At 40.0% G+C, this 14,966-nt stretch overlaps 1 protein-coding gene across 2 annotated transcripts in view; it reads left to right on the forward strand.

Moving 5' to 3' along the window:
• The window catches only part of fam135b (family with sequence similarity 135 member B), a 367,782-nt gene that overhangs the window by 108,620 nt on the left and 244,196 nt on the right, over positions 1–14,966 (forward strand). For both annotated transcript variants that reach the window (XM_072569977.1, XM_072569978.1), the window contains exon 3: positions 12,592–12,671. In XM_072569977.1, the coding sequence (XP_072426078.1) occupies positions 12,592–12,671 (80 nt within the window). The remainder of the gene's footprint in view (positions 1–12,591; positions 12,672–14,966) is intronic.

A 14,966-nucleotide genomic window follows, 5' to 3' on the forward strand; every position in this document is an offset into this window, starting at 1 on the left:
ACAGAGGAATGGGAGGCAGATATTTTGCCCTTGAGCCTGTTCCATGATTGAATGAGATCATGGCTGATGTGTAACCTAACTCTGATTGTCCGCATTTGCATTTAATCCTTAATAACTTTGGTTAAAGTTACCTATCTAAAGACATCTATCAATCTTAGATTTAATATGACTGATTAATGTACTATTAATTGATGTTTGTGGAAGGTAGTTCCAAATCAGTGCTACTGTTTGTACATCAAAGTGTTCTAAATTTCATAATTGATAAGTCTAGCTTTATGTTTTGGATCATGCTGTTTGGTTCGAAACTTTGAAACAAGTGAGAATAGTTTTCTCAACACTTTCTCCAGCTGTTCCTATTTGCATCCTGAAAATTTCATCCAACTTGCTCCTCAATCCACAAGATGTCAAGATCTAAAATAAAATGTTCATATGGTGTACACATTTCTGATTAGGTTGGTAGTTGCTAAGTGCACTGCAGTAACTCACCACGACATCTCTGATAACACCTTAGGAATCCACAACCTCCACCACCTAGAAGGACAAAGACAACAGATGCAATAGGAACACCGTCACCCCCAAATTCCCGTCCAAGCCACACATCATCCTGACTTGGAAATATATCATTGTTCTTTCACAGTTGCTGGGTCAAAATCTGAAACTCCCTTCCTAAAAGCAGTGTGGGTGTCCCTCAGTGGAGTTTAAAAGAATGAGAAGCAAGCTTATTGAAACATACAAGATTCAGAGGAGGCATGATACATTGTTTCTTCTCATGGGAGAGTTTAGGACCAGACGATGTAACTTCAGGTCAAGGGTTGCCCAGTTAAGACAGAGATAAGAAAGATTTTTTTCCCCATCAGAGAGTAGTGAACCTATGGAATTCTTTACTGCACAACTTTGTTGAGGCTAGGTCATGAAGTTTATTCGAGGCTGAGATAGACAGATTTTTAATCAGTAAGGGAATCAAGGAAAGTGGAGCTGAGGGTTATCAGATCAGCAATGATCTCACTGAACAGCAGAACAACTTGATTGGCTGAATGGCCTAATTCTGCTCCTATGTCATATGTCTTAAGACAACTCACAACCAATTACTCAACAGTAGTTAGGGATAAATGCTGACCTAGCCAGCAATGCCCACAAGGCATGCGAGATATTATTTTTACAGAAAGCTTTCAGGCATAGCTATAACTTGTGAGAGTCACTCTTGTGACCAGTGAGTTGCAAATGTTCATATTTCAGTTACAGTTTCGCAAATAGCATGATAAGAAAATTAAGCTGATTCTAATAAAAGTTACACATCACAAAGAGTTTAATTGATTAAATGAAATAAATCAATGACTTTATTTGAACACTGCTATTGTGTTTTGGCAGGCAATGTATTGTGTTGTGAGTAATAGTGGCTTGAGGATCGATGAACTTTGTAGCCGTGAACTCTTGTTTTATTGTTCATTCCTTCCTTCCTGTGTGCTATTCTTTTTCCTTTTGAAGCCTGTGATGCAGAAATTGCAATTTAACACTGAGTGCTATTTTTTCAGAAACTCAAATTGCATGTATATTTGGTACACAGCTAGTGACTGTGGAAATTCCTTCAGTTTTGTCTTGAATTGCTAAGATGGTGTCAACTCAACTTGAATATAGAATCAGGGGCTGACTGACAATGAAGTGACGAGTGAGACTCCCAGTCAAAGTAGTCTTTTTGCTTCAGATAAGAATCAATGTTGACCTTGATGCTCAATCACAAACTGAGGTTCAGCTTCTATGCAGAAACAGAACTGTTTTGCACTTGTATTCACCATTGTGTGTGAATTCCTTTTAGTTTCCCATTTTTCTTTTAATCTAAAGTTTAATCCAGTCTAGGTCTTTGTAAACATGTTTTGGGTGATCTTTTTTAAGCCTGTTACTGATCAATGTTACGATATTTCAACCTTTCATTTACATTTGTCAATGAAATTGTTCATTCTTCTGTGATACTGAACCAACTCTCTATTCTAGCTCCCTTGTGATAAAGACTCATATTCCAAGTGCATTTTGTCTTCCTCTTTATATCAAAACATTTGCTTTTAATGATTAATAAGGCTTATTTATATATTCATTTGCTCATCCACAGATCCTGGTATCTCAGCATTAAGTTATGATTATTTATCTTCCTTGGATTTCAAGTGCATTACCTCATACTTCAACATTGTTTTGCCAAACATGCCTGATTGGTCTACATCATTTTCTAACTATTGTTTCCATCTACTCAACTAACTGTGCCAACTGGTTTAGGATCATAGAGATCTACAGCACCATCAAATTTGGACCAATTAAAATCGACCATCTAGCCTGCTGGCTCAGTGGTTAGCACTGCTGCCTCATAGCGCCAGTGACTCGGGTCTTTTCCAGCCTCGGGTGACTGTCTGTGCAGAGTTTGCACATTCTCCCTGTGTCTGCATGGGTTTCTTCCTGCAGTGCAAAGATATGCAGGTTAGATGGATTGGCCATGCTAAATTGCTCATAATGTCCGGGTGGGGGGGGGGGGGGGGTGCAAGATAGGTGGATTAATGCAGAAATACAGGTATAAAGTAGGGGAGGTGGGTCTTGGTGGGATGCTGTTCAGAGGTCGGTGTGGACTCGGTTGGCTGAATGGTCTACTTCCATACTGTAAAGTTTCTATAATTCTAACTATTCTGATCCCATTTTCTAGCACTTGGCCCATAGTCTTGTGCATTTGCGCTGCCAAGGCATACACCTAAATACTACTTAAACATTATGAGACTTTCTGCCTCTATCATTCTGAGTGCCAGATTCCCACCAACTTCAGGGGAAAAGTTCCTATTTGCTTACCCTATCTATGCCTCTAATAGTTTCATACATCTCAATCCTATCCATCCCCACCCCCTCCCCGCCCCCATTTAAGTCTCCTCTGTTCCAAAGAATAACTATCTATCCTATCTCTCTTCATAACTGGAACACTTCACTCCAGGCAACATCCTGGTGAATCTCCTTTGCACATTCTCCAGTGCAATCACATCCCTCCGATAATGTGATTCCAGACCTGCACAAAATTCTCTAGCTGTGTCCAAACTAAAATCCCAGTTGCATTCTCCATGGCAGTGTCTCAAACAATAAGAGCTCTGAAGAAAATATAAAATTTGTAAGTTATTAAAGTGAGCCCTTCCCATCTGATTAGCATCAAAAATGTGTCAGAAAGCAACTGCAAATGGACACTGAATATGTGTTACCAAAGGGCACAGTGCCATTGAGTAATTGGACAAGAGAAAGGGTTCCGCAGAATAGAAAATAACCTCCACTCCATTTGTCCATTCCCCCCATCAGTAATTAATTATTGCTAAAAGAAAATATCATTTTCAATGTTAAATGAAAGTAACTGGAGAAAATGGAATGACATACCACAAGCAAAACATTAGATTGCAGCATTTAGATTGATTGCTTTGAAACTACATTACAATATCATTTTAGCCAGCAAGCTGCTTGTCAGCTTGATTTCCCATTCTCTTCAATTCTAAATGAATGTCTCATCTCTCTACACTTAATTAAATGGTGACTGTTGCGATAGTTTACATTAAGTTTGCAGCTTCAGCTTGAAGACTGTGCTAACTCTGGCTCAATGTCCTTGGGCTGTGAAGGTTAATCAAGCTGTGTACTTTGTTCCTGCGCGTACATTCTGAGTTTCCTGGTTACCTCACACTGATTTCTTCTGAAAAATGTACACAAAATTTGGTTGAAATTAGAACAGTTGCAGCCACAATGCCTTTCATGACTGAATAGTCTTGGAGAAATTCACTATCTCTGCTTGCATATTAAAAATGGCTACTTGTGTCTAACTTACTGCACATCCAGCTCCTATACAGTTCAAATCACTTCACATCCCTTTCCGTTATTCTGGAACTGGTTGTTAGTTACTTCTTTGAGAAGGTGCTTACTGGATATCAACCCTGGGTATTTTGTTTATATTCTGTTCACCGGTGTGGGTATTGCTGTCAAGATTTGTTGCCCATGTCTAAGTGTGCTCAAATGGAGATACAAGACCGTTTCTGAGGGCAGTTAGGAGTCAGTCACATTATCATTGGCCTGGCATCACATAGGTTAGGTAGGTATGAAAGAGTCTAACAGGTTTTTTTTAATGTTAATTTATGGCACCATTATTAAGACTAACTTTCATTTCCCAATATTTATTAATTAATTGATTGAATTTGAATTCCAGTCACCACTATGATACAAGTGTATTAATTGGACATTTCAAAAACTAGTCGGGTGACTTTACTATTATTCCATCATCTCTGTTTGGCTTCTTGGATCATTTGGGATGAAGTGTCAAAGGTTGCTGGCAGATTAAGAACTATGTATCAAAGGAGATGGTAAATTCAGTGTAGGAGAGGAGAAAAGAAGTAGAGAAAATAATGCTGTTGTATCGCTGTGTATTTAAATGTATATATTCACTTTATTTTCTTTTTGAGTATATTGTTTGAGTTATGCACTGTCTAGGAGGAAGTAAGGACTCCAGATGCTGAAGATCAGAGTTGAAAAGTGTGGCGCTTGTAAAGCACAGCAGGTCAGGCAGCATCCGAGGAGCAGGAAAATTGTCATTTCGGGCATAAGACCTTCATCAGGATTGGCCACATTCTGATGAAGGGTTTATGCCCAAAACGTCGACTTTCCTGTTCCTTGGATGCTGCCTGACCTGCTGTGCTTTTTTAGTGCCACACTTTTTGATTTATGCATTGTCTGTCAGACATGAATGACCTCTCCAGCTGCCTCCATTCCAGTGTTGTTCATTTGCACACAATCCCTTCTGATAAGTGAACCAAGTGAACCAATTGCAACTGATAACTCCTTTTTTAAGAGTTGAACATTTTATTGGCATCCCAGAATTGGAGTTCGTTGAAATGGTGCCAAATGTCAGATCATTCAATATGCAGCTGACCTTCCTCGTGAGTGCATTTGCTGCTTACTTTTTCCCCAAAACTACGTTATCCAAAAATATCAATTAATAGCTTCAACGTAAAAAAAACATCTCATCACTGTGAAATTTGTGGATTGAGGTACATTGTTACCAAACATTTTTGCCTTGGCTGGATCTAAGGAGTGATTTGGTTTACCTTACTAGAGGACCAAATATTATTGAGTCTTAACAAGAGGAGGATCTTGATTTAAGAAGACATGGTTTATTACACTATAGCAATCAGAGATAATTATATTATTAAGATAGACAGTATTATGAGAATAGTGATTATAGGTGTGCATTCCTTATTCTTACCGAAGCCAGTGTGACATTGTCAGATTGTTTGCAGCACAACGCTTTCTCTAACATTAGCCCTTTCTGAATCACTTCTCAATACAAAATCAACAGCAATCATAGAAATTGCTAGAGAAGCTCAGCAAGTCTGACTGCATTTATGGAGAGAAAAACAAGGTTAATGTTTTGAGTCCAATATGACTTCTTCAGAACAGTTTTAATACATTTCATCAGTTCAGAAGTTTGTAGTGGGGGGAATCTTCCAGAAGTTCTTCTTGCACAACTTTAGTGTACACTACTGGAATGACTGTCTTCCTAACAGAAGATCTCAACTTTTGTATCTGTTGATGGGTGTACTTTTAATGTTGGCTTAGCACATATGTCTTTAGAGTGTTTATATCTTATGAAGTGATTAAGTTCTGTTTTTGTCATGTGACTGGGTTATTCATTGCCATCTCTCCTCAAGGTTTCTCTGTGATTCTTACTGGTTTTTGATTCTCGCATAATTTGGATAGCTTCCTCCAAATTCAACTCTTCCTCAGACTGTATTGAATCTGACAAAGACTCATCCATAATTCCAACCGCATTTCTATTTCTTATGAATTTTGATTCCATTTCCACAATTTTCCATTGATTTGTAAATTTTATCAATGAAACTATCTATAGATTTCCCTGGATGCTGAACTCTTCTGTCACATGTCGATCTTTGCAGAATTTTATTTGTTATCAGGTTAAGGTCTCCACTTGCTATCATAGCACCCTCATTGTGAACTGTAAGTACTCTCTTCTCCCCACTTCTAGTCCCATCAGCCTCTTTTTTGCACCATTAATATCATGTTGTTCCCTACCCTAGTGGGGATTGTTAACTTTACGTACTCCAATACGTTTGATTCTTGGCTAAACCTATAACGACTGATCCTACTGCTTTTTGGTGGAGTTTGTAACTTCCAGGTTGGACTAGCCTTTAAGCTCTTTCTAGCCCACACTGCTTCTTCTATGCTTCTTATCAAAAGGTCTGAAGTAAAGGCTTTAGCCTGGAGTGCTGTTTCTCCTTCATTGGCCTTTCCACGAGTTCCAACTGACTGTTTCTTCCAGTGCTTGTGGCTGCTTTTCTGGGATCCAGTAGATTGTTTTCAAAACATTTTATCATTTAATGTGGCAATTGTCATAGAAGTTTGCCACCATCAGCTCTCTTTCCTTAACTGGGCCTGAGACATCTGCATTACTCTAATTCTAGCATCTTGTACAATTTCATTGATTTTTGTTACTGTACTATTTGTGATCCTGGCTTCACTAGCCAAGGTAGTAAACACTGGAAGTCTCTTTTCTCCTTTCCAATCTTGCATCTTCCTAAATCTTTCCCTTTCAGCCTTTAAAACCCCTTTGAGCAAACTTTTGAGCAATTACTCATCGTCGATAAATTTAGTTTGGTGTCAGATATTCTCAGGTATTATGTCTCTGAAATATTGTGAAGTGCTTTACTGTGGTAAAGATGCTGTATGAATGCAGATTGTTATTATTGTTGTTTTTGTCTGGAAGAAGCTGAGAGTATTTAATAAAAGGGTTTTGTGTTTGAGAATTGTCACCATTTCTCACATTGCCAATAAGTTTCATTATATAATTTGAGAAAAGTTTGAGATTTTTTTGCCTTTTTCAATATCTTTATACTGCAGGAACTCAATTGGACAAGAAATGGGGTCATTCGAAATCTGAGCAACAACTGTTTCATGTAACATTATCCATGAAGTCAATTTTCGATCCATATTGGGCATATTTTTGCACGCTTGCCTTCATTGCTCAGACCATTGAGTAGAGGAGTTGGAATGTCATGTTGAGGTTGTACAAGACATTGGTGAGGCCTCTTCTGGAGTATTGTGGGCAGTTCTCATCACCCTTAATAAGAAAGATATTATTAAATTAGAAAGTGTTCAGAAAAGATTGACCAGGATGTTGCTGGGAATGGGTTTGAGATACAAAAAATAGAGTGAAAAGACTGGGACTTCTTTCACTGAAGCACAGGAGATTGAGGAATGACCTTATGAGGATTATAAAAGTCATGAAGGGCATAGATAAGGTGAATAGCAAGTGTGATTTCCCTAGAGCGTATGAGTTCAAAAGAAGGGTGTGTATTTTTAAGGTGAGTGGAAAAAGATTTAAAAAGGACATGAAGGGCAACATTTTTACACAGTGCGTGTGTGAAATGGCGGATGCAGATACAGTTACAACATTTCAAAGATGTTTGGTTAAGTTCATGAATAGGAAATGTTTGGGGGTATTATGGACCAAGCCAGACCCTTTCAAACCATTTCAAAGAATTAGCCTGGTTCCTAACTTTTCTACTTGTTTCAAGCAAGTATAAAGTGGATATTCCAGGAGTGATGCAGCTGGCTAAAACCCCTCGGTTCTAAACAGAATTTATTAACAAAGTACCGAATGAAACACAAGCAAAAGAGAACAAAATATAGAATAACAACCTATCAGAAAACTCAACTTAATGATGCTGTTCCAAACACCTGCAATGGTCCCCATAAACACCCCCTTGGCAAAAAGGTAAAATCAGACACAGATTCTTACAGGAGGGAGAGAGTGAGAGAGAGAGAGAGAGATGTAGGCAAGATTTAGCATGGAACCTCCTTCTTCCATGAAGCCGTCCCTTTGGATTGCTAGCTAACACCTGGCCAGCAGCTCCTGAACAGCCAGATTGCTAAAACCAAAACAAACCAGAGAAAAGCTGAGCTGGGAGAACTGGCCACTCCCCTTTCATTGCACAAGTGTTTATTTTAAACTTAAAAGCTTCTTCAAGTAGACAAATCCAAACATCTCGGAACCAATGACTTTATGTCCCCTCTGAAAAAAAAGACAAAATAACCTTGCTCAAGGAGCAGCATCATCACATACAGCTATGGGCCAAGTGCAGGCAGGTGGGATTAGTTTAATTTGGCAGCGTGGTCAAAGTGGACTGGTTGGACTGAATTTGTGGTTCCATGATGTATGATTTTATGACTCAAGCTTAAATTTTCTAATAAGTCTCTTGTGAAAGACCTAATTGGGAGAAAGTAAGGACTGCAATTGGGCACTTTCAGAAAATCTATGTTCAAAATATCAATTGCAATTTGCCTCTAGCTAGTCACTCTCGCAAAGAATTCAATTATGTTTGTCAAACACCACTTAACTTTGATGACTCAATACTCGCTGTCCAAGGATTCACCCTCTTTCATTTTGACCTTGTTATCGGTTCCAACAATTTTCCTGCAAAGCAATGCTCAACAAGTAGGTTGATTCTAGCTGACAGTGCAACAGGAACTTTGCCAACACTTTCCTGATTAAAAGCTAGCAGTATCCCACACAGAAAGAGAAGTTCCTAAGACCTTTGCCAACTTGCACTTAAATTCACGTAAATCAAGAAATGTTACCCACCCATTTGAGAGATATGTAGGCATTTTTCTTTGAACAAAGAGAAACAATCACATAGAGATTTTGTTCATGAACTAATTCCCAACAACTGTAACGTTTTGTTTTTGCAGGATCAATATTTCTAGTTTTAGGTTGGGAAGGAGGGAAGTTAAATGTGCAGGAAATGAAATTCTAATATGTAAATCTAATATGGCTCCAAATGAAAAAAAGAACACAAATTGACTCCTGCTGATCATCTATTGAAAATATATAGGGTCAGCAAAGGTCTGGTGATTGTGAATTCAGTGTTCATTCAGCTGAGGTCTGGAAGATAAATGAGAAACTGTGTCAGAGATTTGCTTTGGAAACTGAAGATTGTCAAAGCAGTAATAGAATACCAATTTTATTTCAACTTCTGGATTGAATTTCAGTGAACGTTCATGTCTTCCCACCTTTCATTCACATTGACATTTTGGAGCAGGTTTCTGGTATAATTGAGACTGAGATCGCCAGCCATTTACATATTACTCCTCCGAGCTGAACTTGTATCCTATTTGGTGCTACTGATATTAGCCAAAGCAACACAGACTGTTACCCAAGTAGGGAATCTTCAGCTTTCTATAAAGCACACTGTTACAAGTTTTGGAATTGTCTCTGATATGCTATTAGGCATAATACCACTCCTCCCAGCAGTCTTAGCATCTTCTGTTCAGTGTGTGCAACCCAATAACTAATTATACATCAATGTTAACGCAAGGATCCCTTTGTGAGTTGGATTGAACACTTTGGGCCAGATTGCTGTATAGATTAACCAACTCTGGAAGTGTTTAAAATGATGTGAGGGACCTGATTCTGGGATTTCCTTCCTCATTCCTGGAGCCAGTAATTTTTGCCAATGTAAGAGTGGATGGAGTGACCCCTCACCTTATATTCCTGGCCTGGATAGTTCCATTTCAGAGATGAAAATCTCTTACCCCTGTCTTCAGCCCCAACCCCATCCTCACCAAATGTTTTATGAAGTGAGGCCAGCTTCTCAAGGACACAGGGCTCAAGGACCCTGTGGGGGGCTGGGGGGGGGGGGTTCTGATTTGCTAATTGTCTTATTATTTAAAAAATGAGAAATTAATAGACCAGGACATTTCAAGCCACTCAATTTAACCTCGAAAATATACAAGTTATTAGAAAGAAGTGGGCGGCACGGTGGCACAGTGGTTAGCACTGCTGCCTCACAGCGCGAGAGACCCGGGTTCAATTCCCGCCTCAGGCAACTGACTGTGTGGAGTTTGCACATTCTCCCCGTGTCGGCGTGGGTTTCCTCCGGGTGCTCCGGTTTCCTCCCAAAGTCCAAAGATGTGCAGGTTAGGTAAATTGGCCACGCTTAATTGCCCGTAGTGTTAGGTAAAGGGTAAATGTAGGGGTATAGCTGGGTTGCGCTTCGGCGGGTCGGTGTGGACTTGTTGGGCCGAAGGGCCTGTTTCCACACTGTAATGTAATCTAAAAAATTCTGAGGAACAGAATTTACCTCTTTTTGTATCCATGCAGATGAATCAAAGATAGTCAGGATGTATTTGTTAAGGCAGGGTCATGTTTGACAAATTTAATCAGTTTGTTTTTGCAGCAGTTTTGATAATGGTTACACATTCACCATGGTCTACATGAACTTGATTAAGGCTGTTGACATGGGAGACTGGTCAAGAGAGGAAGATTCCATGGGTCCTAACACAAAGTGGTATTTGGGATCCAGATTTGGCTGAGAGGAAGGAAGCAGTGGATGATAAGTAGAGGGTTTCTGTGACTGGAAGCTGGTTTTGTTATGGGCCAGACTCCCTCAAAATATATTAAGAAGATGGACCAGGGCCTAATTGTTTCTTACTTGAAGGGCAAGCTGTGGGCAGTTCATTCCAGATGCAACTAGATTGGTCAAACTACCAAGTTTGAAGCAAAACACTTTACTCATATACTATAGTTAAAAGACAAAGGAAGAAAGAAGAAACTGGAACAACTTAACGTTATTGGAATAATAGATTATTTCCCTATTAAACTGTAACTGTTCCAATATAGTAACATCCTTTGAACACACCCTGGACAAAGACAAATTCAGGAAAATAGATTGCCTCACAGGCAATGTTCTGGTTTGGGAGGGAAAAGATCAAGAGAAAACTCTTAAAAGAGAGAAAGCAGGGAGAGATGTTCTGTAGCCCCCACTCAGCTTTAAGACCTAGCAACAGATGCCACTACTGAAAAACTAAAACCAAAAATCCTGGTTCTGTGAGAGGTTGCCCCTCCCATTCAGGCTGTTTCTACTTTTTTTAAAAAAAAACACAGGCCTCACAAGCTATTTACAGGCTGTCAGTAGATAGCCCAGCACCTCTGTCTTAAGAACTTAAAAAAAAAGTACACAGTACATCTCTGAAAGCTACAGTAACGTCACAGTTTCCAGTGGTGTTCCATAGGGCACAGTGCTGGGACTTTTGTGTTTGTGGTGTACTTTCATGGTTTGGGTTTCATTATTGGGGGATATGATCAGAAAGTTCATTGATGACATTTGGATGAAAATTAGCCAGGTGAGAAGGATCACCATAAACTGGAATAGGTTATCAATGGACTGGTCAGCTGAGCAGAGCAGTGGTAAATGGAATTTAATCTTGGAAAGTATGAACTACTTAGAAGTACTAACATGGCAAGGGATTACATTAGAATGGTAGGACTCTGAAGATCAGAGGGATCTTGGTGTGCACATCCATTAATCTGTGAAGATAGCAAGGCAGAGAATTTAGGTTGTTAGGAAGGCTGAGGGTACACTTGTCTTTATTAGCACGGGCATGGAGTACAAGAGCAGAGAGGTTATACTGGAACTGTATAAAACATTGGACAGGCCACAACTGAAGTACTATGTGCAGTTCTATTCACCACATTATTGGAAAAGTTTGATTGCTCTAGAGAGGATGCAGAGGAGATTCACCAAGATACTTCATGGCCTGGTGGGTCTGAGCTTTGAGGAAAGGATGGATGGGTTGTGGTTGTTTTCCTGAGAGCAGCAGAGTTTGAGAGGGGACTTGATAAAAGTACGTTAGATTATGAAGGGCATAGATAGGCTGAATAAGAAGGCACTTTTTCTAGTAGGGGAGGAATTAATAAGCAGGGGTAAAGATTTAAAATAAGACATAGAATGCTAAGAGGAGATGTGAGGACTATTATGTTCACCCAGAGGATGGTGGGAGGTGAGAACTCAGCTTTTGATTTGATTATTGTCACATGTACCAAGGTACAGTAAAAAAAAACTTGTTTTGTGTGAAAGAGAGATTTGTCAGAAGCTCTCATAAAGTTTAAACAGTATTTACACTTACATTGCCGTAGCCTCCAGGGCTCTGGGCCAAAGCTGGATTAGTGTTGTTTGATCTTTGTTGACCAGGAAGGAAATGATGAGCCAAATAGCCTCTTTCTGTACTGTGAATATCTATCAGGTTATAGCAAAGGATATGAGTTTTGATAGTCGAGGTAAAATAATGCATACTGTTGCTCTGCGATGCCACTTATCACTCTGTAGTTGTTTACCCGAGTGGTAAAGTCAAGGACCAGAGGGTATCACTGAGGGGGAGTTACTTCCCTTGTAAGGTAGTGAATTTGATTAATACTTCTCCACAGAGGGCTGTCAAAGCTGGGTCATTAACTGTGTTCAAGATTGAGACAGACAAACAGATATTTAATCAGGAAGGGAATCGAGAGTTATGGGGAAAAGGCAGGAAAGTGGAATTGAGGATTATCAGATCAGCCATGCTATCATTGAATGATGGAGTGGACTCGATGGGCTTAATTGGCCTATTTCTGCTCTTGCATCCTCTGATGTGTGATGAGACTATTCTCTATATGAAACTTTCAGCATGTCTTTCACTGTTAAACCAATGAATATGCTGTCAAAGCAACAAGCTTCTCTAATTTCTCAATCCTGTTCTATCTTTCAGGTATTACCAGGTGCGCACAGCTCTGAAAATCCCACCCCGAATTCCTCACAGGCTGACAGCAACACTGACAGGACCCACAGGTAAGAAACAGAAGCAGAACGCTGAGCTGGCCTTGCTGAATTACGAGCTCTTAGTCAAAGCTGCCCCACAGGAATGCCATTGTAAATTTGTTGTGAGAACTTTCTCTCCTACAGTGATCTTTTGCTTGAGTTTAACAAAAAATGCTTGGAAATGATTATTCAGAACTTCCAATTTGAAATATGCAAGATAAATTGGATCAGTTTGTATCATTCAGCAGTCCTCTTGGATTTCCTTTCCTCATGAGTTCAGATAGAATTTTAAATGAACCCGTGTGATTAAAGGCTACCGAATCACAGTCACTGGGACATCCTCTGTCTGCTGCCTGAATGGCTGTTCTGTTGATGATCTTGAATAGTGAACGTCAGGAAGCTGTTCTTCCCATTCTCATCTGCTGCCTGTGCATCTGCACTTTCCAGAGTCACTGGACCGTGTTCAGGAGTAAAAATCATGGCCTGAAGTGGCTAAGCTCAGTTGAGCACATAAGAAAATGAGAAATAGGAGTGTATTATTTAATCCCTTGAGGCTGCTGTGCCATTCAGTAAGATCAAGGCTGATCTGATTGTAGCCTGAACCCCAGTCTCTTACTTACCCGCTGCAACCTTTCACTCTGTTGTCAGTCACAGTTCTGTTCATTCACCTGTGATTTTGTTCATATTCTGACAGTAGCTTTGCTGAGCTGAGCCAACACAGCAGAGATCTTTGTTACCTCTGAGCTGTCAGTCAAACTCCAAGGCAAAGCTGGGATCACAGGTTGCAGTTCGTCCCTTGCACTAACCTGGCCCGCAGTCAGCCTGCCTGGCAGACTTTGCAGTAAACAATAGTACATTTTATGCTGGAAAAGCATCTGGAATCCATCCTTGATCAATCCCAGTGCACAGCTGAACCACAGAACCGCTGTGCTTTCAGCAAGGTGCAGAATGTTCTGGCACATACATAATGAATTAAAAGTTAAGACCAGTGAGTGGAAGGCACAGCAAGTGCATCATTAAAAGGCAGCTGTATCTGAAACTGGCATTTGTAATTCATTGGGTGTTGTCATAATTAGTCAAGTTAGGAGGATGAGATTTTTGAAAAATTTTAACTCCACAAAACAAGAGTCTTTGAATAATCTTAATTACATTATATGGCATGTTATTGGTGTACACTGAACCTGCTGAGATCGTCCTGTGACATCTTCCTGCAGTGTGCTGAAAGCTGCTGACAACCAGCTGTTAGAATTATTTCGTGACAGGGAACTTTTACAACCATTTAACAGTAACCTGCTGCTTAAGAGGAAAAACAACATTGTACAACTGACAGAGAAACAAATGTTAACGATGTCACATTGACAATGATTTTGATAGAATGAGTATATAGGAATGGAGAAAAGAGGGACAACTTGGGAATGGGATTTGTGGGGTATTTACACAATCATAAAGAGGTCATGGAACAGAAAGTGTCCAGTTGGCCTATTTAATCCGTACTCCAGGCATTCATCTTTTTATTCATTCTTATCTAACCTTATAGGGTCATAGAGATTTATAGCACAGAGATACACTGCACCAGTCAAAAAAAGCCCATTTATTCTAGTCCCATTTTCCAGCACTTGGCCCTTCACCTTTTATGCCATGATGTTGTAAGTGCACATCTAAATACCTCTTAACTGTTACGAGGATTTCTGCCTCTACACCTTTACAGGCAGTGAGATCCAGATTCTACATCCACACCTCCCTGGGCATTGATCCCTCTGCCAAGAGGAGAAGTCCCTTCCTGTATACCCTGTCTACGGCCCACGTAATTTTGTACATCTCAATCATGTCCCGCCTCAGTCTCCTCTGCTCCAATGGAAACAGCCCCAGTCTGTGCAATCTTTCTTCTTTTCTCACATGTCCAGTCCAGGCAACATCCTGGTAAATCTCCACTGCACCTCTGCAGTGTTATCACATCCCTCCTTGAATGTGGATTCCAGAACTGCATGCAATACCCACAGTGATCTTACCAACTTTTCAGACAGTTCCAGTATAACTTCCCTGCTCCTAAACTCTATGCCTGGGCTAATAAGGGCAAGTTTCCCATATGCCTTCTTAACCACTTTATCCAATTGCCCTGATACACTAAAGGGCCAATGGACGTGCACATCAAGATCACTCTGATTCTCAGTGCTTCCCAGGATCCCACCATCCATCTTGGATTCCTTTGCCTTGTGTGTCTTGCCTCAGCGCAGCACTTTACACTTGTCTGAACTGAATTCCATTTGCCACTGATCAGCCCATCTGTCAAACTGTCAACTTGCTTTTATTTACTAATCTAGATAG

The sequence above is a fragment of the Chiloscyllium punctatum genome, chromosome 5, assembly GCF_047496795.1.
Source record: "Chiloscyllium punctatum isolate Juve2018m chromosome 5, sChiPun1.3, whole genome shotgun sequence".
NCBI lineage: Eukaryota > Metazoa > Chordata > Chondrichthyes > Orectolobiformes > Hemiscylliidae > Chiloscyllium > Chiloscyllium punctatum.